The following is a 25124-nucleotide window of genomic DNA, read 5'->3' as shown; positions in this document are numbered from 1 at the left end:
ACTTTTTGAATGCTTTGGGGAAGCTCAGTCCTACTACAAAGAACGGGAGAAGAAAACGACACCACTCTCTCTCCTAAGCCTCCTGCTTGCTACTCTGAGGAATTCTTCTCATTCTTTCTTAAAAATTCGGTCCTGTGTTTCAGACATTTGGGAAGGCGAAGTGTGCTAATGACAGCAGGAAGGGCGCACCCTCCATGTGACGGACTCAGCGATGTCAGTCTGGTAGTGGTTTCCTGCTGTCTTGAGAACATGGGGTACTTCATTGTCCTCAGCATTGGGGTTTTAAGGTAATGCTGCAAGGGCAAGAAGTGTCCCCTTCAACATCCTGTGACACTCCAGGAGAAACCCAGACAGCTACTGATGCCAGTGTTTGTGTGCATTTCTGGAAATACAAACGTATCAGTTTGACTCCTCACGATCCACTATAAGAGGAAAAGCTGATTTAATCCAGACATTCTCCCAGTGAACAAAATTCCCATGTTTTGTTTTATTACTTGATGCACTCATTTCTCTCTCCAGAGCAGCAGGGCCTGTGTACCTGTATGCACCCGAGGTAGCCATGCTGGGAAGCCACATGAACGGCGCTGTTGCCTTCCTGGTCTACTTCATCCAGTGAGATGCCCTGCTCTTGCATGAACTGAAGAAGCCACAGCAGAATCTTTTCCTATTAAACACAAGGACAGGCTGGAATTAATAGACTGTCACGTAGTGAAGTCTAATATAAGGACAGAGGAAAACAGAACTCCAACATGTGAAGCTTAGATATAGCCAAGCTTACCTTACGAGGAGGACATTTCCATTCAGTATGAACTGAAAATTCTTGCATCTCTGACTAAAGTTAATGAAAGAAGAATGCTCTGAGAATTTGAAGAGCAGAAAGTTATCTCAGAAACGCTCTTGTTTTGCTTACTTATTCTACAGGTGGGAAAACTGATTCACAGAAAGTTTGAGTACCTCCTCAGTCACACAGTGAGACAGTCAACGTTGGAACCAGCCCAGTCTTTTGAGTCCAAGGCAATGTTTTTGTTACTTTGTTATATTATCTGGAGGCTTCAAGAATATTATTGTAAAACCTTGGACTATTGAGATACCCAGCTTCTACTTTAAGTTTATCATGCTTCAACCATGCCTTCCTAATCCCATACTGTACAATCAATCAGCTTACAAAAAAGAGGCAACATCTTAAGTTGCTAAGTATAAGATAACCACACTGAAATAAAACTGGGACCCTCTTGATTTTTCTGACCAAATGTTGGTGTTTTTTTTGTTTGTTTGTTTTAACAGATAAATCTTTCTCTTCTTCTATGTTAAAGGAAGGGGACCCAAAGCTTTGAACACAACCTTTCAAAAGCAAAGACACAGAACAGTCAGTGTGTGTTGTCATAATCTGTTTGCATTTTACCCACTGAGTCTTTTGTGGTATTTACATGTTACGTTTGGCCTCAGGAGAAAGCACGGGGATGGGAATTCACTGTTTTAAAATAGAAAAATTAAACATAATGTTAAAAAATATGAGAGTGGTAAAAACAACAGCATGAAGTTTAGTGGGTGGAATTTGACATTTAAAAAGATGATCATGCGTTTGAAATAGCCTTGAACCTCTCCTTAGCCTTTTAAAGGATTTTCTTTTCCAGTTATTTGCTTGGACTGGTCATGAACTTTTATATTTTTCTGGATTAAATTTGCCTTCACCTTCTGAACATGCCAACTAATCTGCTAAAGGAATGCTGGATAAAAATAGCCAGCTCCTTTCATGTTTCTCCCCTCATGTGGGGAACAGGGCACTGTTTATAAAGGCATCAGTGACATCAGGGAGAGACTGAATATTTGTACCACACCTTTTTTTACACGAGCAAGCAGGGAGTAACCCCTCTAAAGAGCAAGGAGAGAAAATGTAATCAATACCTACAACCGACCAAGAATGCACCCCGGGAAAGCATGGTGAGCGTTAGCTGCAAAAGCAGACAGACCTTGTAGGAAGTGTCCCTAGAGAATGAGGTGGAGCAAAGCCTGGAGGCTAGGGTTGGGAGGTAGGAGTACGATAAGATAGGCTGATGTGCTTAATCCTCTTCTTCAGAGGCAAACTTGGAGGAAGCTGGGAGTGACATTTGGACCAGAGCAGGTGATGTTTCGAATGCATAAGGTACAACAACTTCCTTTATTTTTCCTAATTAGGTAGGGAAAAAACCGAAATATTTTTATCTGGAGACAGATGATCGAACCATGTGATCTTAACTCCTGAAAAGATCTGGATGAGTGGGTGTACCTCAAGATCAATGACATGACCAACTGGTTAGAAGTCAATGCCTAAGACACAGAAACATCAAGCGGGCAGGTTGCTGGGCCCCTACTGGTGAAAAGGACAGTGTTGCCATCTTCAATGTCATTGTCAAGTTTGTGGTGACCCCCATGATATTAAATGTTAAAAATGCGAAGTGGCAGAGATTTTAGGGAATGATCCAATTCAATTATTTTACAAATCAGAAAACTGAAGAAGACAACTGGATATTCTCTGATACTCTAGCAGCTTCTCTCTTTAGCAAGTAAAGTTCAGAGGAGTTCAAGATACTCAGAAACGTTTTATATGTACCTTCTTGTCAGGCATACTTTCATGTTTTTCAGACTCAATTAAATATTATAGTGGATATGTCTATTCCACATGCATAGAAAATGCCCTTTATTATAATTCAGTGTTTCGAATAACTGAATATAACTGAATAACTTACAGTAATGGAGTTATAGGAAATAGAATACTATTCCTAAGACTAGGAATTTTCCCTTTGTAGAAATCTGGGAAGAATCTAGAGACCTGGACTTTGCAGGGGCTTGATGACCTGGGAGAACAGGGCAAGGTCTGTGTGAGGCAGGAGTTGCCTTGGCCCCTGACTCTCCCAGTCAGGTGCAGTCCATACTGTTATGACAACCTGCCTGCTTTTCTTACGATGTCATGGATAATTCTTTCCTATAATTAAGGCTCTTACCCAATTCAACATGCAAGACTTACATAAAGGAAGAATGTTTATCCTATTGTTCAGAACAAGGCACGTCTTTGCCCAGCCCCTCCAATTCAGTTTTGTGTTCTGCAGTGGACAATTTACTTTAATAAGAAGCTATGCAACTGGCCTGTTCACTGAGAAATCGATGGAAATGACAATCTCCCCTACGATACGGTGCACAGAAGCACTGCTCAAAGGGATGGGCTGGCTGTCCACTTAGGATTTCTGAGAGGGACATGGAGATGGCTAGAATCCCTTGGTTTGGGTAAAAGCATGTTTAGCATCCAGTCTCTGAGAAATGCTTTCTGCTCTGATTCTGGAGAACATTCCAGCAGAGATCCACAGTCCTACAATTTAAACAGTGACTTATTTGACAAATATCTAGTAAGGAGAACAGAACAAATACAGCTATTTTCTCCAACTAAGAAGGCCCTTGTAAATGCATACATGTTATAGATATATATGCAACGATGCCCACCTCTTCTTTTATCTTTTAGACATTCCGCGGGTTCTCTCCTCTGCCCCCCACCAGTGTGTGCGTGGTGTGTATGTGTGTGTATGTGTGTGTGTGTGTGTATCAGGAAGATGTTAAAGGAAGAATGTAACTTCAGATCTTCATTTTCCCATAGGCATTGCTTTCAGAGAACATCCAATGCAGTCCCACGGATGGGCTGGCTCTTCTGTATTATTTCTGTTTTACAGAATGCCTCTGCAACTGACGTTCCACCCAATCACCCACGCACCCACCTACCCATTCAACTTACATCTAACGACTTGAAACCTACTTCATGTACTTGTTTCCTCCTCTTGAGATTTTCTGCTCTTTTGGTGACCTGTTTTAATGTTGTATTTTGCACGTTCTTAAAGGCAATGCAATTTATTTAAAGCGGCAATTAATGCATGTAATTTATGAGATTTGCTGGACAGTCCAATTAAAAATGTAATTGAAAACTATGCCACCGGTTTATTACTGGTATCAATAAAATGTCTACAGTTTTGTTACAGCCATAAGTTCAAAAGGAAGCAGCTTTGTCTGTGATCATAGGTTATCAACTCTAACGTGCCATCAATTATAAGATTCACTCCAGTTTTTGACACGTTCAAATGTAAAAGGATGGCCAGCAATAATCTCATATTGTCATTTACTGTAAGATAAATGTAGAATCTAGAGATAGTAAAATGTGAAAAAAAAATACATCTAAGAATTGATTAAATAGGTTAAGGCCTAAATAATTCTTTGTCCAATTTCTCTGATACTTCACTCATAGTGAAATAAATATATTAAATAATATTTATAAAAATAATAAAGTGGAAGGTATCCAATAACCATAATAGCCAACATTTACCTAGTGTCTAATATGTGCTGGCAGTGGGCAGTGCTTCATGTGGCTTTTCTCATTTGGACCTCAGAGTAACCCTGTACAGAAGGTTCTATTATCTCCATTTTAAAGATGAGGAAACTGAGGTCCAGGGAGACCTTTTCTTTTTTTAAAAAATGTAAACGTATGCAAGGGCTAGGATTTAAACTCAGACTCAGGAGCTAATGTTCTCTGTCTTCTGAATATGAATATCCACCATGGCTCATTGCCCCATGACCCCTGACTCCATAAAGGACACACTCCCTTTCCAACCCTTGGGTCACAGAAATCACATTAACTGTCAGTCTGTGGGTTGTGGAGCTCTGTGTTGGTTAAGCTTTTTCAAAGGTCCTTGGAGAACAGATGAATGCTTGTGCCATTCAAAGATTTTTCAGTTTGCTTTCATCTGCAATCATAACCCTTTCAGTGTTGTTTACTTTTTTCTACCCCATGACAATGAAACAATAAAGTCAACAGAATATTTCCCCTTTTTAAAGTAAACCGTGGAAAAACGATAACACAGCCTGTGGGAGGAGCCCCCTCACCAGCATGCCTATTCATGACCATTCGTAGGAACCGCTGAGCTTTTTCTTTTTTGAAAAAGTGCTTTTTGTTTTTTTTTTGATCTGTATCAGGGCAAACATTTAAAATGGAGAATGAACATAGCGTAGGCAAATGTGCTCTTTCTTGGTAAATGCTTAATGCTATGATTCCTGTTGTTTCCGTAGCAAAACTCCTTGACCAAAAGTCACATGAAAGATTCAGAAACAAAATGATAAGTCTGATGTTGAAAGTATCAGAGAGCCCACTGAACCAGTGACCAATGCGAAACAGGCCGGAGCCCCCAGGCACCTGAGGGCAAGAGCTTTGCTGGGATCCTGGACGAGACCATCTGAACCTTCATGTTCGAATAAAACCGCCCAAGTTACACAGGCGGTGACTTTGACTTGAGACAATTCTGTCTCAATTGTTTCGCCAGCAAGCATCTCTCTCAAGGGACAGCAAAGCAGGCCCATCCGAGGACGCCCCTGCTCATTCCCTGAGCGTCCCTCATGCCTTCACCTTCATGCTCCCCGTGGCCGGTTCTGCTAGGTACAATCAGGGAATGAAATAGCTGCCCCCTCCGAGACCTGGTGTGTCAAGAGGAAGAAAATCAATTCCTATCACCCAAAGATCTACCACTCCAGAAGACCACTAAAAACTGCTGGCTACCCTGTGGTTCTGGAGCCCTTAAAGGTAATTTTAACCAGTAAAAGGACACAAATTGCGAGTCAAATGGAGCTCATTCTTTAAGAATCTATAGGAGGGGCAGAGGGCAACTAAAATAAACCCAGAGAGGAATTTTCCTCTGTACTGTCCTTTCCAAGGGTATTTACTGAAGAAACAAAACCAGAACACACTCAAGTGCCTGCTTGATGTAGAAAAACCTGCATGTGCTGAATCCATTAGAAAACTGTTCAATAACAGTCTTCCTTGTGAAAATATTAGCCTTGTAATGGTTCCAAGTTCAGCATCTCCACAGGTTATCTGTTACATAAGTGGTCGCGGTGGATGTAGGATGGCTGGGCAGAATTTGCAGTCCTAATGGGCTTCTACGTTTTCTACGTAGTTAGGAATGCTCTCCTGAAGGCACTGCTGGAATGCCTTGCTGTACTTGAGGTCATTAAAAATGCTTATCAGCTTGAAATAACAATCTGAAGACTGATACTAACATGAAGCAAATGTTTGACATGGCTCTTCACATAGGTCACTAATTTCCATATTTTCCTCTAGTCCAGCCAAGCGAACTACACTATCACCCAGCCAGTCCCAGGAATGGCACTTTCTTTTGTTCTGTCCCAATAGCTTCAAAATTATGAGAAGCCTGCTGTGAGAGCTGAAGAGAGAAACTGGCACATATAAGCAACACTGCTCAGGACAAAGAAGGCCGGATGCCCAATTATTGACTTAAAGTCTCAGAACAGCAGTGCAATCCTTTCCTCCTTTTCTTTGGCAAGCTCTTCCAAAAGTGCAGTCAGCCTTTTCACTGATATCTGAAATTCCTCTTTAGGCTTTACATAAGCAAGTGAAATCAGGGGTATGAAACAATTACTCAGACAATTTGAGAAGACATAAAATTTTGTTTTATACTGAGAATGATTTATGAAGACTATTGTCTTAATGATTCTTTTGGTCATTTTCTCCCCTTTGCCAGTCTAAGCAAAAAAAGGGCATCTTAACAAATCTTATTAATTCTTATGTTTGTTTGTAGAGCACCATGACTGGGGCTCATAAATGCAATACACGAAGAAAACGGAGTCATTATTTCAAAGACATTGGCTTTTACAAATTTTAAATGTTCTTCCTGCTCCTTTCTTCATTCCATGAATTTCATACGAGCTGTGTTAAGACACTCCAAATATCACAACGTATTGTGAGATAAAATTGTAAAAAAGGACTTCTGCAGCTGTATCCGTGCCACTGTAAACAAGCTATACAAATTATCTACACAAATGGAGGAAAACCAGAATCTGGTCCCAAAGCCAAAGGACCTGAGTTGAGATCCAGCCTTTGCTCTTACTAGCCATTAGACCACATGCAAGCCACTTAAGATTTCTTTTTTCATTCTCCTCATCTATAGAATGGGGATAAAAACAACAGAATCCAATAAGGTTGTTTTAAGGCATAAGGCAGATAATGTACACAAAATCCAACGGCATGGTGCTTGGTACATATAGGAAACATTACATATATATTAATTGAAGTTACCATGGCACAAAATAAACTATCACCTAACATGACTCCCCCTGAAGAAAGGCTGTGGTAATATTCTAGGAGTCTATTTTTAAAATTTGAGATTGTCATGCTTGAAAAAGCATAATCTCTTGTTGACAATACCACAATTTACTGCCACTGGGAAAGTGTATGAAGCCAAAGGGATAAGGTTATATGCATGAGAAGCAATTTTCTTTGCCACAAACAAATGTGATTAAATCTATTTTAATACAGTGCTGACTTTATTTATATTTTTTTAAGACGGAGATTGGCATTTTGTGGTTCCAATTTTTTTTAAAAAGATAATTTATACTCACCCTTCTCAAAGGGAGTTAGTGATGATTTTTTACTGCATACACTGGACTGTGATCTGTGTACATCAGTTACTCACACTGGGATTTCCTAACGCAGAAACTGGTTGTAACTGAGACTCATTTAGTTAGTGTGATTGCTTATCTTTAATGGACGGAGACTTCCTCGATTAATGCCATACCAAAGATTTTCTTCTTAATTTTGGTTTCAAGAAAATCTATCATTTTTCCTTTTGACAAAAGTTAAGTTTGTTTATTGTAGGAAATTTGGAAAAAAGTGACAAATATAAGAAAGAAAATAAAAGCCACTTATAATTCTACCCTGAGTGATAATTACTAGAAAAACAAGTTGTGACATAGTTTTTTCTAGTTTTATTATCTATTTCTCTTTCTCTCTCTCCAAAATTCAAAGTTGGTACCAAATTACAGGAACAGTTTTGTATCATACATTTTAATTCAATATTATATAATGAATATTTTTCTGTAAAATTCCATCATATGGATGTTGCTTCATCATTTATCCAATATCCTATCTGGAATATTTAGGTTGTTTAAAACATTTCTTTCATATAAAAAATACTGCAATGAATATCACTGCTTATAAATCTTTGAATACATTTTTGATGATTTTTTATGTTTGGATTTTGATGGACTAAAAATTTAAAGAGAGACAGATTACATAGCATGCAAATAGAAGATAATTAAAAATTTCTTCATACCTGGCCGAAGCAACCTGCGTAATGAATAAGGCTTGGAAAATCCTTAGAACAACTCAATTCAGCAATGGCTTCTGTTTCACTCACCATCCAGCGTACGCACTCCAATTGACCATTCTAGATTAAAAAGAAAAAAAAAAGAAATTTAAGGTAATTCAGGTTTGAAAAAATACCTCACAGGTGGTAATTTTACCAAGGGAAAAAAAATCACATGAATTTTGGCTTTTATATCTGGCTTAATTCATTTACAATAAATGTATATCACCTATTCTATTTCTGAACAGTAATTTTGACTCTAAATCAACTGCATAATTTTTACTTAATACATTTTCATAATTTCATCAGTTATTTTAAAATCAACTTATTGAGGTATAATTTGCGAACTATGAAATATACTCTTTTTAAAGTACAGTTTCATGAATTTTGACAAATATATTCTCTTGTTAACTACAACTCCAGTCAAGATGTAGAACATTTCCACCGCACGCCCACGTTTCTAGTACTCCTTTGCTCTCATACCCCTCCCCTTTGCCCAGGCGACCACTATGATTCCTATCACAGCAGAATAGAGTATGTACTCTTTTGCATCTGGCTTCTTTCACCCAACATAATCCTTCTGAGATTCATCCAAGCTAGTGCTTGGAGATAGTTTATTCCTTTTTATTGCTGAGAAGTATTCCATTGTATAAATATACCACAATTTGTTTATCCATTAACTCTGCTTTTTCTCTTGATAGGTTAGCATGTTAGGAGTCCAAAATAAAGAAAAGGAAAATAATCCCGTTACACTGGCTCAAATGCTACTTTCACTGAAGCCTTCTCCGATTTCCTGCCCACAGTAGCCCTGTTCTCCTGTGCTCGGATCCCACACTGTGCAAACCAGGAAGGCAGTCGTGACATATGTAACCTAGTGATTAAGACCCAGACTTTGGAATGGATTTAAACCCTTAATCCACCACTTAGTTACGAGACTTTGAACAACTTACCTCATCTCTCTGATACTCAATTTTCTCATCTATGAAATAGCAGGGGTTAGTAGCAGCTACCTCATGGAGTTACTGTAAAGGTCAAATGAGGCGATGCATGTCAGCTTACTAAGCACATAATACGTCACCTTACACTGTATTAGAATGCTCTCTTAGATCCTCACAATAACTCCATAAGACAAATGAGACATTCAACTGCATTCCTGGTTTGCATGGTGTGGGACCTTAGCACAGGAGAAAAGAACTACTGTGGGCATGAAGTCAGGGAAGCCTATTCTAAAAACAAGACAGGGCGGGTAATCCGCTCATTCTTCATTTACTCCTATTTGGATAATGGAATTTCAAGTAGTCAACTTCCGTCTATTCACCCGCAGAATAGTTCTCTCTGATTGGGGCATCTAGCATGATCAGGTGTGTGCTGAATAGCTTCCAGGTGCCCCATTCAGATCTATCTCCTCCTGTTTCTGCCCTCCTTTCTGCCCAGGGAGGCTGATCTGTATGTGTTGGCTCCCTTGCCCCCTGGCTTCTGACTGGGTTTGGCTAATGGAAAGCAGTAACAGGAGACCAGGAAAAGAGAGTGAGTTTGAGGTCCCCCTTGTTCTCAACTCCCCCTTTATGGAGGTGCCACTAGTCGGCTGAGTCCTGCCACCAGTCAAAGGTCAAAAGTCAGCAGTTCTACTCAACCCTCTCTATCTCAAGGTCCTTCCCCTGCCCTTTCAGGCTCTGGGTTGGTAACTGTGCTCTGGTTGTTACTGACCCCAATATACTGCACTTTCCTTCACGGGCTCCCTACACCCTATCCACCCACCCTCCTTTTGTATATAAAAATTCATTACAGACTTTCCTTAAATTACACAATTTGAGCATGCAGTGTTTCTTAGGAGAATTTAAAAAACCCCACTGACACAACGTGCTTCATTCCCTCTGAATAAAGAAAGGTGTAGGAACCATACTGAGCGTCTATGAGGCAAGACAATTTACATCAATGGATATTTACACAGAACACAAAAATATGAGGCAATAGTTCTGATTTTAGTAATTTGAGTCTTCTCTCTCTTTCTTTCTCTCTCTCTCTTTTTTGGTCAGTCTAACTAAAGGCTTGCTAATTTTTAAAAATCTTTTTATGAGACCAAATTTAGTTTTGCTGATTTTCTCTATTATTTTTCTATTCTCTACTTCATTTATTTTTGCTTGAAAAAATTTTAATTTTCTTCCTTCTGCTTGCTTTGAATTTAGTTTGCTTTATTTTTCTAGTTTCTTGAGGTAGATTAGGCCAATAATTTGAGATCTTCCTCCTCCTCCTCGTCCTCTTCCTTCTTTTTTTAATTTATTTTTTAATTTAATTTTTTTTTTTTTTTGCAGTATGCGGGCCTCTCACTGCTGTGGCCTCTCCCGTTGTGGAGCACAGGCTCCGGACGCGCAGGCTCAGCGGCCATGGCTCACGGGCCCAGCCGCTCCGCGGCATGCGGGATCCTCCCGGACTGGGGCATGAACCCGTGTCCCCTGCATCGTCAGGCGGACTCTCAACCACTGTGCCACCAGGGAAGCCCCTCCTCCTTCTTTTTTAAACATATGCATTTACAACTATAAATTTCCCTCTAAGCATTGCTTTAGCTGCATGCTTAAATGTTGGTATGTTGCATGTTCATTCATCTCTAAATATCTTACAATTTCTGTTGTTATTTCTCTTTTGATACAATTATTATTTTGAGGTGTAATTCTATATACTTGTGAATATCTTAAATTCCCTTCTGTTATTAATACCTAACTGTATTTCTTTATGGTGGAAGGACATACTTTGTATGATTTTAATCCTTTTAAATTTATTGAGATCTGTCTTATGACCTAACATATGGTCTATCATGGAGACTATTTCATGTGCACTTGAGAAAAATGCATATTCTGCTGCTGTTGGGGAGAATGTTCTGTTAGATGTGTGTTAGGTTTAGTTACTCAAGGAAATGTTTAACCAAATAAAAAGTTGCTAGAGAGGGAAAAGGAAATACTATATCACTACTATGAGTTTGAAAGCAGTATCACTTGCCATTATTAGAAATACCAAGAAAACAAAAAATGTTAGTAGATTCTACTGGGAGATTTTTGCCTGCTGAAGTCCCTGAGCCTTGGGTCACTCACTGTATGTTAAAAAGGAATATCAGTAGGTTATATGTTTTCTCACCAGACCAGCATTTTGTCTTTGGGCTTACTCAGAAATAAAAAGAGAATCAAGGTTATTTCATTCCAAATCCGTTTAGATTCTAAAGTAATTTCTTGTGCTGGCTCCATTTTAGAAAACAGACTGTTCTCACCTTTTAGAAATCTTTCTTTACAATTATTTTGCTTAACTGTTGCCAAAGGGCACTTAATAATGCCTGTTGAACTCCCACAGTATCTAGTGTTGGGTCCCCAGAAAGCACTCAATAAAGTCTGCATGTAGCTGGCAAGAACTTATGATGTTCCATATTTAAGGAGTTTAACAGTGTGGGGAGATGTTCTTAAGCCTTGGTATGACTTCAGAGCCCCTTTTCTAATGTAATCTTTTTATTTGATACCTTGTCTCTGACTCTGCTTCCTGTCAGCCAACACATATTATCTGAGCAACTTCTGCCCATTTGTACCAAGTTTGTTTTCTTTAATGACAGCAGGGTTCTCAGAACTGTGCTTAAGGAGGTGAAATACCACCAGTTAGTTACTAGTGTTCAAAACAGGGTCCTAAAATGGAAGAATGATGACTTCTTAGCACTCCCTCAATTTCATCAATGTCCATCACAATACACTAATGGACTGAGGCAGGACATGTGTCAGGACAGACGGCCAAAGAGGGTGGCATATATTATAAAATATTTGTATTTACTGCTTTTGTAAATTCTAGACTAAACAAAGGAGTAAAAGAATACTTCCAGTTCTCAGATCATTGTCCAGAAGTAAAGTATGAAAAGCCTGAGACCGCAAAACTCTAAGAGCTTTTGAGTCCTGTGGGCTTGATGTATGTTCTTCATTGAAGCAAAAAACATTTTATTGTTTAAGTTTGCATGCTGATTGTATGATGGGGATCCTATGTTGACTGGAGCAGTTTAAGAATGAATTAACACTTAATATGGATACCATAGAAGGAGTTTACCCAGGGTTGGCTTAATGACCACTAAATTTCTTATGTACTTTCCTACTCTGAAGATCCTTACCCTATCAGAACAAGCACTCGGGCATATAAATTAACAAAAACACTTCATCCAACTATGTAGTTAGAATACATTCAAAATGCACCATTAATCAGGAAAACTAATGAGAACTGTATTTTATAAATACTAAAACGGCAAGGCGAATGTCAACAATCACTGGCATTGCAAGAATATTTTAGTCATAACTGACACATGCCCACTGATTACCAAACCCAACTCCTGCCTTCCTGCAGGATTCCGACATGGGACTAGATCCTGAATTCGCCATCCTGCACTTGTATTACTGATAATTTACCTGCCTTATCCACCAGGCTATCAGTTCCTTAAGAAAAGGGACTATGTCTCATTTAAATTTGTTTTGCCAGCAGCTTAACACAGTACCTGGTGGACTTGTACACATTGCTGAACTCCACCATGCTTGACTTTGACTTCACATTTCATTTCTCTTTCTTCTTGATAGCTGCCTGCAGTTCACCTCTTAATCTGACATAGCATCATTTACAACTAAAGGAAAATGATATTCGCTGGGGTCATGGATTTCTTATTTGATCAAAAAAGCTAATCACTGAGTAACATTAAATAAAACAGAAAACAACTGTTTCATCTTTGCTGAATGATAAATAAATGGAAGACACAAAAATTCAGATTTGCATAAGAGGTATACTGGGGAAGGAAACTGCTTGTTTTTCAAATATAACACGTTCTTCAGAGAATTCACAAGCAGATTTCTTTAACTAGCAAGTTCCCCTAGTAAATTTCAGTATAATTCCATTTATAAAAATTATGATTATTCAGCTTTTAGAAGACGTAACTATTAAGTAAAGTAAAGTACATATGCAGAAGCACAAGATGTATTATATTTCCCTAAACTTCACTTCTGGCTTATTAATAAATGTGACTGAATTCCACATTTATTTACCAAAGATCTTAAAAGTAATTTTAGTTTAATAGTTAACCTTCTAGTGATGTGTTACATTTTACAGAGGCACTCGCTGCAGTGCTATAAAAGACCATGTTTTCCTGTACCACAGTTTCTAGGTTTTAACTCTATCCCAGTCGGCATTAATATGTGGAGTTTTTGACAGATAACATACTGTACTCTGCAAGAGCCAAACGCAAACTTGGCACTGATATTCTAAACAACTCCTGATACTGCAGACGTTTAAACTTGAGATGTAAGTAATCCATTAGAAGTCCACTTTATTGTCTGAAATACTTCTGAGTGCTAGCATCCTTTATAATACACCTTTTCCTCATTCGTCTTGCTCATTATACTCACATTAGGAAAAAATGAAACAGTCTCACACAGATCCAGGGGTGGTTAAGAATAACAGAAATTCTCAGAACGGCAACAGATCATTTTCCTTTCTCTTTATTAGCTGATTTGAAGCTTACCCTAAATTGGAATATAGTCTCGAAATCTCAAAGCAGCTAGTGACTGAAATGATTAACCTTTTAAGTACAATAGGTTCCTTTGCTGTTTGCTTGGTATATCACTCTTCTCTCCCACCATTCTAACACTGAAACTTACTAGGAATCTTCAAAGACAGAAACCCAACTTTTAGCTGTGGAGGGCCCGGCCCCCAACCAGTCACCTTGATGGCCAGGCCCGCTGGAGTCAACTTCTCCACATTTCGCTCGTTGAGGCAATCTTCTCCCATCAAAGACGTGAGATGCTGCAGACATTCTGCGTGTCCCTGCGCTGCGGCAACGTGTAAGAGATTGTTTCCGCTTTCATCGTGAATTTTGTCTAGATTGTCGGCAGCTAGGTGTGGCTGAACACAGAGTGAGAGGAGAAAACTTAAGTCAATAAATCACAAGGAGATGCTATGGAGGTTTTGCTCTGGGCACTGGGAAGAAGAGATGAGCTTCCAGAAGCTCTGGTGGCAGCCATGGGGCTCTAATAAGTCAGAACTCCTTGCGATTAATTCTAATGATTTTCAATGACATTTTTGTTATACTGCACTTTAGAACATGAATGCTCAAGTGACTTATCTTCACGGGAGACATGTGACAGACAGGAGTCAGCAAGTCTGTAGCGGTTCCAAGCTGGCTTTCTAACAACTGCGATGACACTGAATGGTAACTGGCAGCTTCCCTGTCTGTCTCCTCTACTCCTGCTAAGTTCTGAGGGCCAGGCTGTGTTTTATTCCCTGTTGTAGGTTCGTTAAATGAATGAACTACCTGTCTTAACCATCTGCGTTGCCTTGAACTGTGGAGAGCTGGCTTTGACGGCAAGCTACGTGATGAGTGCCGCAGACAATGCTCCCACGGGTACCTCTAGACACTTTCATCCCTAAACAAACTCCTGGGGCATCTGGAGGCTACCTGGCCTTTGGTTCCTTCACCTCTAGTGAAGTTCAGTCCCCTGAGTATAAACTCGTTGATAAAGACTGGGTAAAACGGAGAGGTCTTATCACTTGGGAAACATGAAAACACGGGAAAGACAAAAGAAAGGAATGAACCAAGGAGAAATAGAGAGGAAGAGCCAGGAGAAATGGAAAAGACATCTTCAGGAGATGCAAAACATATTACCTTACTTTGTAAAATTGTTCAATCATATCATCCTATTATAACACTAAGATGTGTGATAACAGACCAAGCGCATTGTACTTATCTACTCACGGCTCTACCCTAAGTAGAATCACACTGCCAGGATGTGATGATTTTCTTGAATGAGACTTTAATTAACACCACAGTGTCAGCTCAGGCTTACTACTGTTTGATCCAAGTCTGGAAGCCAGGAAAGAACAACGTAGGCAGATGGAATGTGACTGCAGTTTAGTTTTCTCTGAGCCTAAGCAGAACAGACTTCTCTTACATCATATAACTCTGCGTCTAGAGTCTTTGGAAAAGCTTCTTCATTCTCCCTAGACATGCAGACCTGGAACTAAAAAAAAACTCCATGTGGGTCAGAGGGCAGTCAAGCTCTAGGGTAAGTTTCTATGTGCAAATGCTTTCAAACATCCTGGTCCAAGTCTTCTGAATAATGATCAGGATAAAACAGAAGACCCTCTGTTCATGTATCTGGCAGGTCCCCCATCAGCAAGGAACTGACATCCCCACAAATAACTGAGTGAGAGCATTGGGAACCATTTGAAAAGCAAAAAAGAAAGACATTAAGATTCATATGAAAGAAAGTGCTGGGCTTTTTTCGTTTTGTTTTGGTTTTAGACTATGTGTCCTTATTCCAGTTGAATTCAGGCAAAGTTCAAGTGAAATAACACTCCCCTCTATAGCCAATTGTTTTTCCTTGTGCTAACCACCTAACTTATAATTTTAAAACTCAAAAGTCACAGCTCCCAACCAAAGCCACAAGTAGAGATGGAACAAAACTTAGAACAAAACCATCATCGTTCTGTAACTAATGAATGGAGCTGATAAAACTGGAGTCTCTAGATTGCTATTGTGTATACGGAATTAATCCATACTTACCAGGAGAGATATTTGCCCTTCTTTAACGATGTTCAGGATGCTTTTTACTTTTTTCAGGTACTCACTCCTTTCTTCTGGGCCTTGGGAGCTGGTCCAGTTCATGCCACCGACCTGCTCCTCTAGTTTGGGGTCTGGTGCTGAGGACTGCAGATGGAAGGCCCTGAGCTGGCAGTCTGGCATGGCCTTGTCAACTTTCCGACCATGAGGCTCACTAAAGGTCTTATTTGGGAAGTCCTTACTCTGGTTTTCAGGCTCATATGCAGAGCCACATTTAACCAGAGGAGGAGAACTCTCGGATTCTTCAGTGGAGAGCTTCTGCTGGTCACGGACGACAGAGGATGTTTTTCTCAAGTGAGGGCTTTTCACAGGAGAGAGAACACAAAATGGTGTCATGTTGGACAGTGAGTTCTCAGCATTTCCTGTAGAACAGGCTTTGCTAGAAAGGCCGTTGATGCTTGTGCATAAACCCAAAATTCTTTTTTCTGAAGTCACCTTGGCAAAAGAGGCAAGCTGTTGACTGGACTTAATGTAAGGCACATCCAGAATCTCATCCATGTCGAGGTCATAATGCTCCAGTTCGCCCAGCAAGGGGCTGGGCTCCGTGCTCTTACTTGGAGGGCTGCTCTCTCCATCTCTGGGGCTGAGCTCCTCAGGTTGGGGGCCTGGGTCAGAATCACCCCCTTTCTGGTACTCTGCCTTCTGGTTCTTTTGGTCATCACTTTCATTGTTCTCCAGAGTCTCTGGCTGATGTTTCAGTGGGGACACTCGCTTCACTGGGCGGAACTTACTGTATACGTCGGCGATTCCCGTGGGCTTCTGTGTGTTTGTAATAAGAGTTGAGACACTGCAATTCCAGCTAGAGCTAGAAACTGTTTTAAGATAAATGAAAAGAGGGAACTATTAAAAACTCTTTTAAAATAAATTAAAATAGGGGGCTATCTGAAACACTGAAAATAGCGTGTCCATGCAGGCAGACATGGTCCACTCAAGTAATGCTCAAAGGAAGCCCGGGACAAATTAAGGACGAAGCTCAAAGGGGACGAATTAAGAGAGAACGCATATCATAAAGCAAACGGTTCATACTTACCATTGAAAAGCAGTCAGTGATAAAAGAAAGTTATGACATATTGGCTCAAAATTATTCAAGTAGTAATAATAGTGAAGGCAGACAGCTAAAGAAAACAAACCCAGACAGACACTCAGGTTTATTCCCTGGGCGGTGGCACCTCCTTGATAGTATTTTGATACTTGCCATCACCCTGAAAAAGAGAATTGGAGGACAGGATCCTTTGTGTTAAACGAACTTCCAAACTAATCCAGGGAGAGAAGGGATGTACGCGCATATGTGCACACGTGCACGGGTATACTCTGAAAGCTTATGACGACGTCTCAGAGAAAGAAGGGATGAATGGCTTAATACTGGGCAAACTTAAACTCATACCTATTGGGTGATTCCCTAGGTGATTTGTTAGGTGGATTAGGGAAAGAACAGGAAGGAATGAAGTGGTCAGGACTGACTGGACCATGGGACATAAGCCATGGTTGAGTTCATCCCACCACAGGCTGAGTATTCCAGTCAACCATCACTCACGGGCATTTGACAGTACCTTCTGGCATATGACACAGCAACATAACGCACCAGCTTCACAGGGGAACATGCTCTTTAAGAGTCACTGCTGCCCTTGGTCATTTGGAAAGAGGAGAAGGAAGGTGCAAAGGGAGGGTGAAGTAGGCAGACTATTTGTTTTTCTTCTCATTTCTTGCAAAGTTTAGATGAAGACTGTATAGTCTGCGTCCGAGTGCCTGGCTGAGACGGAGTGTAACGGGAGGTGAAAGGTAAGCACCACCTCCTCCTGCAGTGCGGCGGCCTCATGTGACCGGCTGCCCCTTCCTCCCTCAGCCTCGATGACACCACCTCCTCTCTGGGACACTCCCTTGACTGCGAAGATGACCCCGCACTCTTGGTAGCTTGCAGCCCACCAGTTTACAGATTCCTACTCCCTTCCCACTGAGGTTACACCATCCCCCATCAAAGGGGTGAGGTTTCAGGACATGCCCTCTAACTAGGCATCTCCCATCGCTCCCTCCTCTTCTGCAACAACAGCAGGTGGGAAGTATTTAACCCCAAAGCATGTGTTTGTGTCTGTTCTTTGCTATGGAGCACAACCAAAAAGTAAAGGAGCTAAGACGAGGGTGTACTCAGGTCTGTAACTTCTGCAACAGTCCCTGGCTACCATTGATTCTTGGGGTGAAAGCAGGATATAAATTATGAAACGTTCCCCAAATTTAGACCCTTGGTCATTCTTCATCCTACTGCTATGTGTTCCAAAAGGATTCATATAAGTTCTGGAACCAAAATAAGGAGGTGAGAGTGAGTGTTCTAAGCCTAAATGCTATGTACCTATTTATTGGTGGGTGAGTTCTTTACTCCAAATGGCCCACAATTTTGCTTGTGGTTTCAGAGGGTCTGCACGAAGCGGTCCTTCTCTGAGGACTTTTGGGAATCTAAGAGAATACTGTGAGCTGTGGAGGGAGGCCTGGATTCTGTCCAGTAAGAAACAGGTATTAACAGAGAATGTTCCAGAAGGGAAGGAAGGTGTCTAGATGCTCTTAAGCTGCTGCTTCTCTTGCCTTCTGCTGGCTCTGGTTCTCAGTTGTATACAGTACTTGGCACAGAGCAGACAATTAACAAGTGCTAGTATTTGAATTTGAATCTCACTTTGTCCAACGCATTACATTTCTTTTTAAATGCCCAAAGAGTATCCTTCTCAGGGATTTACGGCTTAATTTCACAGGGGACAAAAGTCCTGTTAATAAACTCAGAGGAGTGGTAATCACCAATGAGAGCTAGATTTTCTAGTTATTTATGAAAGGTAAATAGGCAAAGGCAAAGACTAATTCCTGTTGTTCCATTATAAATTTAAAAGTCTTTCTATCCTTTATATGTCCCTTTCTCCCTCAAAATGTAAAGCTAAAAAACATTAAGGCCTGCCAGAAATTTCTGCCAAGTCTTTCTCTCTTCCTTTCAAGAATATATGGTTACTTACTTATTTAAACCAACAGAAAAATAGTGGACACAGAGTTTATAAATGTAAATATGCCTTAAATTTTATCCATCAATTTTCTGAAAACCTTAAAATAGAGTAGGAAAAAAATATATATATTTCTTAACATTTCTGAGATACATATATATTATTAGGGATAGTATTTGCTGGTATTTTCCAATTACCTTCATTTTTTGGAAACTTCTTGATAATGTGCATCTCAGAATGCAATAAAAAATTTTAAAGCCACATAACTTAGTGGGCCAATACAACGAGAGCATTGTATCAATATATTTATGTATCGTATAAGGTCGTGGGTTCAAAGGGCTACTCTTTTATGTTGGCTTTATTTACATGTGAAATTTTTTCCAAGTGATACAGGGAAATGGATACCATATGTTTCCCAGCTGTTTTGTTCTGACAGGAGCCATTAAGAATGCTCTATGGAAATGAATTCTGTCTGAGTCTTATGAAAACACTTCTTTCCACAGAAGAGCCTAGAAACTGAAGAAGGGGCATCAACATTAGGCTGGTTGTCCTCCTATTCAAACCCATCACTCTTTTTTAGGCTGAGAGGGAAATCTGTGCTTTCCAGTCTGTGTCTTGACTACCTGGAAAAAAATCCCAGTTATGAAAAGTGGATTAGATAACAGTTTTTTGTGAGAATGCTCTAATTTATTACTATATCATATACCTGTCTGAGGAGAAGGACAATTTTATACATATATATATATATATATATATATATATATATATATATAAAAGATAAAACGCAATTAGTTTATTTCTCCTAAGCTGGGAAAATGGGTATTTTAAGTACAACACAAGTAAAAGGGTCCTTAATGACAGGCAAGATTTTCACTTCCGATTCTGTAAGTCTACCAAAAATTCCACTTATACTGTTGTTCTACCCCGACCCCATGAAACACTTCTTATAATGCATGGAAACAAAGATCAGACTAACTAGGGCTTATAGGAAGATTTTGAGGCTCAAGTTGTTTCCTGGAAATCATGAATAAATACTTCACATGTTAAACTTTAAATCCCAGAAAATTTTATCGATTATTTTATGAGATCTTGACAAGCTCTGTGAGAAGAGTCTGTGTCTAATTTACCTCTCTATCCGTCAAAGCACCCAGCAAATTGCTTTACATGAGTAGGTTCTCAGTGACTTTTTTGGGTGAGTGGATTCATTTTTAACATCTTATGAACATAAACATGCCCAATATACCTTAAACCTGTCTACCTGATTATGGCACAAAGTTTCTAAAATGGTCAGTAGGTAAATGGCAATGCATTCGAGGCTGATTTGTAGACCACAGTTCCCTCTTCCAATCTAACTGGCATTTGGAATGTCTCTGATCTCCAGCAGGGTATTTCCAGTTGCCTGCTGACCATCCACAGGTCACCATTTATTCAACAAGCATTTAATGTGAGCCTGGGATGTGTACGTTATGTGTAACAGGTAGCATGCTCTGATCCAGGGGTCTTATCACCCCTACCCTCACCTGCTTCTTGCCTTCCCCCTCCTCATCCAAAACACACACACACACACATATGCGCACACACACACACGCATATGCACACACACGCTCTACTCTGTCTTCCTTAAACGTATTCCTCATATACCTGGCCTGAATCACATGACCATGTATGCAGCCTCCCAAGCAATCCATCTCCAAGGCATCCCTGCCCCTCATCCCTTAGGTACCAACTCCTACGTAGCCTGATCCTAAATCCTTCTTTAATCTGGTCCCTCTATTCATCTTATTATACTGACTAGACCCTTCCACAGTCCCTGCAGGGTTTCTTTTCTTCTTTGGTTTCCCTTTTGATCCTGAGTCATCCCCTCTTCAGATAAGTCTGATTTTGTCACTTCTTAGTTCAAAAACCTTGAAGAGGCCTTGTACTGCCTAAAACAATATTTCCCCCTATGTGGGACACATACCCCTGCAGTATCTAAGGTGGTGCACAGGAACCATAAATCCCCCTGACTCAGAGAGTAAGCAAGCTATATACCTTTCAACTCTTTCTTCCTCTTAATTAATTTAAGGACTCTCAGTTTGGTGCTACAGTGACTTTAACTACTCTCCCAAACTTACAAACTCCCTTCAGAATAATGAAACTGTGGGCCTTTAGCTCAGAGACTTTCATAAGCAAAGAGTTAGCAGAAATGCTTTATTTTCATCACATTCATTTTAACGATGTCCTTGAATTTACTGCAAGTGACATTGATTTTTTACTTACAACACTGACATAAAGTTTCTTCCAAAAACAAATATGCTTAAAAGTAAATGGTTTTAGAAAAATAAGTTAAAAATAATAGTACAAGTGGTTTACAGGGTCAAACAAAAATAAGAGAGGTTGTGGAAATAATACTTAAACAACTAAGCTTTGGGAAACCCTGACTTTCAGGATAGTAGCTAAACTCTTTATCATGGTAGCTATCAGCTCTTTTATTTATTTTCTAATTTATCTTCTCATCTCAGCACCACCATTCCCACGTCACTAATTTTTCTCTGCATTTCCATCGCTAAACTCACCCGCTTCTGGATACCCCAGGTCCTTCCTTCTCTTCTCCTGCCTTTGGGCAAGTTCGCCCTCTCCTACGACACCTTTGCTGCCTTCTCTGCCTGAGATGGAAGCTCATCTGCCAGGATTCCCCTCAGGTGTTCCTCCTTGGTGCATATCCTCTGACTTTCCCAGGGAATCGTTGTCTTTTGCTTCTCAGTATCCTGAGATACATCTGCCCATACCTAGAGTCACGCATTTATAAAGTTCTGTTTCAACAATTCACTCATGCATCTGTCTCACCTTCTCTCTTGAGAGTCCCTCAAGGGCAAAGATGGCTCGTGAACCTCCTTGTGTTTATAACCAGCCCTCTGTCTAGCACAGCATCTCACAGATATTGGGGCTCAAGGGCTAAACCTTTTAAAGAATAAATGAATGAAGGGGGAGGGAGGGAGCAAGAGGGGGGAAGAAGGAACAAAGGAATATGCTAGACCAAAGAGGCAATGTATACTAAATACATATGAGTCTTGTCACAATGAGTCACTCTCGCCACATTTTGGACACACTGAGTGTGTTGAATATTTCAAAGACAGTCTTGGTAAAGCTATTGAAGATGTGCTGCATATTAAAGTATTTTCATGTATTTCCTAAGTTCTAAGCCAAAACTTCTTCATCTGTAAAATAAAGGGGTTAGACACATGATTGCTAAGACCTGACCCACCTCTAAATTTCTATGACTGTATGGAATGTCTACAAATAACAGGGCTCTTTATTCTGAATGACTCACTATGAAACACTATAATTCTTCTGGATCCATGTATTTCAACAGATCCTCACAAATTTATAATTATGAGGCTAAGCTGATTGCTGACACAGAACAACTCTTTGGCTCTTGGGACTGATACATTAGTATTTTCTTAGGAAGATAATGTACAGTTTGCTATTGCAACGGTGGATCCAATTTTCAAGACCGAACGTCAGTGCTGGCTCCCAAAATGCCTATTTTACTTCTAAATATGGAGTTTTGTGTCCATATTAGAAAATTAGCTTTAGACATCAAGAAGAGGAAGAAAAGGATGTGTCTTTAGGATAAAATACTGTTTTCCTACTATTTATTGTTAGAAGTGAAAGGAATACTATTTTCCTTGAGAAACAAAATGGTCAGCTTTAGCTGTAATTGCCTTAAAATGTACACAACAATGAACTTCACATCTACAGCTGCTGGAAACCCAGGCACCTTCAAGGACATGACTTCTAAGTTCTCCAGGATTCCATTTCCTTCCATTTTTATACCTAAGAGAGGGACGTTGTGAAAGATTAGGAGGGTCAATGCTAGAGTCAAGAGTTTCCTTAATCCGATGTAAATGAAATCCATCGTGGGCTTACTCATCACAAACACTTCAGGTTCTAAGGCGTGGTGACAGGTATACTTATCTCATGACAACAAGAAGACGGGTATGGAGCCTGAGTGAAGACTACTTGCTGGGTGCTCTTCTGTACCACCCTTGGAGACTAGATTGGAACCTGATCCAAGAAAGGGTTGGGTTAACTCTGAATCTGGGGTACTGTGTCAGGCCATGATGTTGGGAAGAGCCAGTGGGTGTGAGAAATGTTCCCATGGAGTTGTTTGCTCATCCCTTTCATTGGTGTCACAGACCCTTTATTGACGGTGTTGTGAGGCTGAAGGGCAAGTACAGAGGACTTTCTTATAAAAATATCAACCAATGATTTATTCACATTGAGATGTTAAAATATTACTGGAAAAGATTCGTTGATGTGGTTCTAAACTTCCTAAGTGGCTACTGATATAAAGCAGCTGTAGAAAGTCAGATTTCCCAGTTTCCCAATTTCATAATTTCCCAAGTTTCCTAATTCCCAGCCCAACCCAGAACTGTCAAGACCTGCTCACATCACTTTGTACCCCATCTGCACCCATTTCTTTATTGTGTAAAAACTCACAGAAATACTCAAAAGCCCTTACTACCTTGGGTAGAAAAGATACTTCTTCACCAAAGACGCATGTTCTATCATGAAATCAGACTCAATATTTTGACAACTTTAAACCTTTGGGCCTTGAAAGTATGGTTCCCATAGAAGACAAATGAGTGATTCTGAAGAGAGCACATGGTTTCAGAGTTATTCTATCACCTAAAAAGCATGCTGACCTTCACTCTGACATCAGCAAAACCTCTTGAGTGGATTAAGTCTCACATCCACTCCAGGCCCATTACCAGATTTCCTTTCTGTTTTTTCCTCTCTCAGTGCTGAATTATAGAGAGAGATGCGCATCCAAGGATGGTGCAGAGGCTCATCAAGCAGAGAAGTGTGGAACCAGGGGAGAACTTGCTCAGTGTGGTTTCTGGAAAGTGCAGAATCACGCTTACCAGTTTTAACTGAAGGTGGCAATGTTCTACAGCGCTGATCTGTCAAGGGCAGGAAACACCAAGATACTGCTCCTTGCTAAGGGAACAAGAGGCAGATGGGGGAGGTTTGAAAAATCCCTATCCTCTACCCTCTACTAGCCAGCTCCAGCAGATGGCTCCCAGAATGCCGTCAGTAAAATGTTTCTTTTCCTCCTCGATGTGAAGTCAGGTATCCACATTAGGAATACAACTTTAGACACAAGAAGAGTAAAGGGGGTATATATCTTTAGGGTGCGTGAGTGTTTTGTTTTTTTTTACAAAACATTAAATGAATTCTATTTTCCAGAAACAAAGTGGTAAGTGTATGAAACCTAGTCCCACTTTGAGAGGGACGCGCCTCAAGGTCTGGAGGGGAGGAGAAATGGGAGGAAGAACTAGCCCAGCCTGCAGCCTCCTCTTCCTCTGGGCAGCCCCGTGGTGTCCACCCAAGCAAGCTGGTGGCCAGGTGGAGTTCTCCGTTACAGGCTGCAGAGAGGACAGGGCAGGTGCAGGGACGCAGCAAAGTGCAGATAGAGGCCCCTGCAGGACAGAGCCTGGCAGAGCCGAGCTGCCTCCTTTCCTACTGCCGTTCGGTACACGCTTCTCAGGCACTGTTACAAACAATGAAAAAAAACAAAACACTTATGTGTGTTTTAAAAGTTCCTCCAAATGCTATTTATTAATTAGAATTTTCCTAAAATGTCCTCCATCATTAAAATTATGAATACAATATATTTGCATAAAACTTTCTATGTTTCTGACCACAAGTCAAGTGTATGATGTCACTAGACGTTTTTACAACAACTCCGGAGGATGGATGAGCAGTGCTTCCGTATTCTCACTTGAAAATAAATGCGAACTGAGGGAGTTTCAAGTGTTATGTGGAAAATTACATACTATGCTGACTGCTCAACCAGGACTGAGGTTCCCTGACTCCAACTTTCTCTCCATAACACCGCAGAACTGCCTTATCAAAATTAAAATTATTCCCTAAACATGCAATTCACATTTTCTCTATTTGGGTCACATGTAGGCAATGGAATTCCAGAAACCAGTAGTAAAACCTGGTTGTACTCATTTCAGATTCATTTTAAGCTAAATCCCAAACTGTACTCTCTGCCGAGATTTTGGTAACCACTGACTATGAAGTAACATTAGGAAAATGGTTTTTAATAACAACTTTTCTTAGAAACAGTTGAGTGGAAGAATTTCCCTACTTTGTTTATCTTTAGCGGCATCAGCCTAAATTTAGAGTCATCTTATCACAGAAAATTTGTTCTGATTTCAGGTGCCAATTCTTTCAACTGGTTAAAGGTGGCAATTCCTTTCCAATATAAGCAAGACATATAGGAATACAACAGAGCTTGTTCAGAAGTGCTAAAGTAATTGGCAGAATGCTAAAAGACTCTTACAGGGTCCACTCATTCCACAA

At 40.2% G+C, this 25124-nt stretch overlaps 1 protein-coding gene across 1 annotated transcript in view; it reads right to left on the bottom strand.

Annotated features, from left to right (window-relative positions):
* Positions 1-25124, bottom strand: part of SNCAIP (synuclein alpha interacting protein) — a 148842-nt gene that overhangs the window by 24053 nt on the left and 99665 nt on the right. Inside the window, exons 4-7 of the mRNA XM_079918025.1 lie at positions 15736-16604; positions 13896-14075; positions 8139-8252; positions 539-664 (exon numbers count right to left, since the gene is read on the bottom strand). Coding sequence (XP_079774151.1) covers positions 539-664; positions 8139-8252; positions 13896-14075; positions 15736-16604 — 1289 coding nt within the window. The remainder of the gene's footprint in view (positions 1-538; positions 665-8138; positions 8253-13895; positions 14076-15735; positions 16605-25124) is intronic.

The sequence above is a fragment of the Stenella coeruleoalba genome (assembly GCF_951394435.1).
Source record: "Stenella coeruleoalba genome assembly, chromosome: 3".
Classification (NCBI taxonomy): domain Eukaryota; kingdom Metazoa; phylum Chordata; class Mammalia; order Artiodactyla; family Delphinidae; genus Stenella; species Stenella coeruleoalba.
This window is presented reverse-complemented; position numbering and strand designations above follow the sequence as displayed.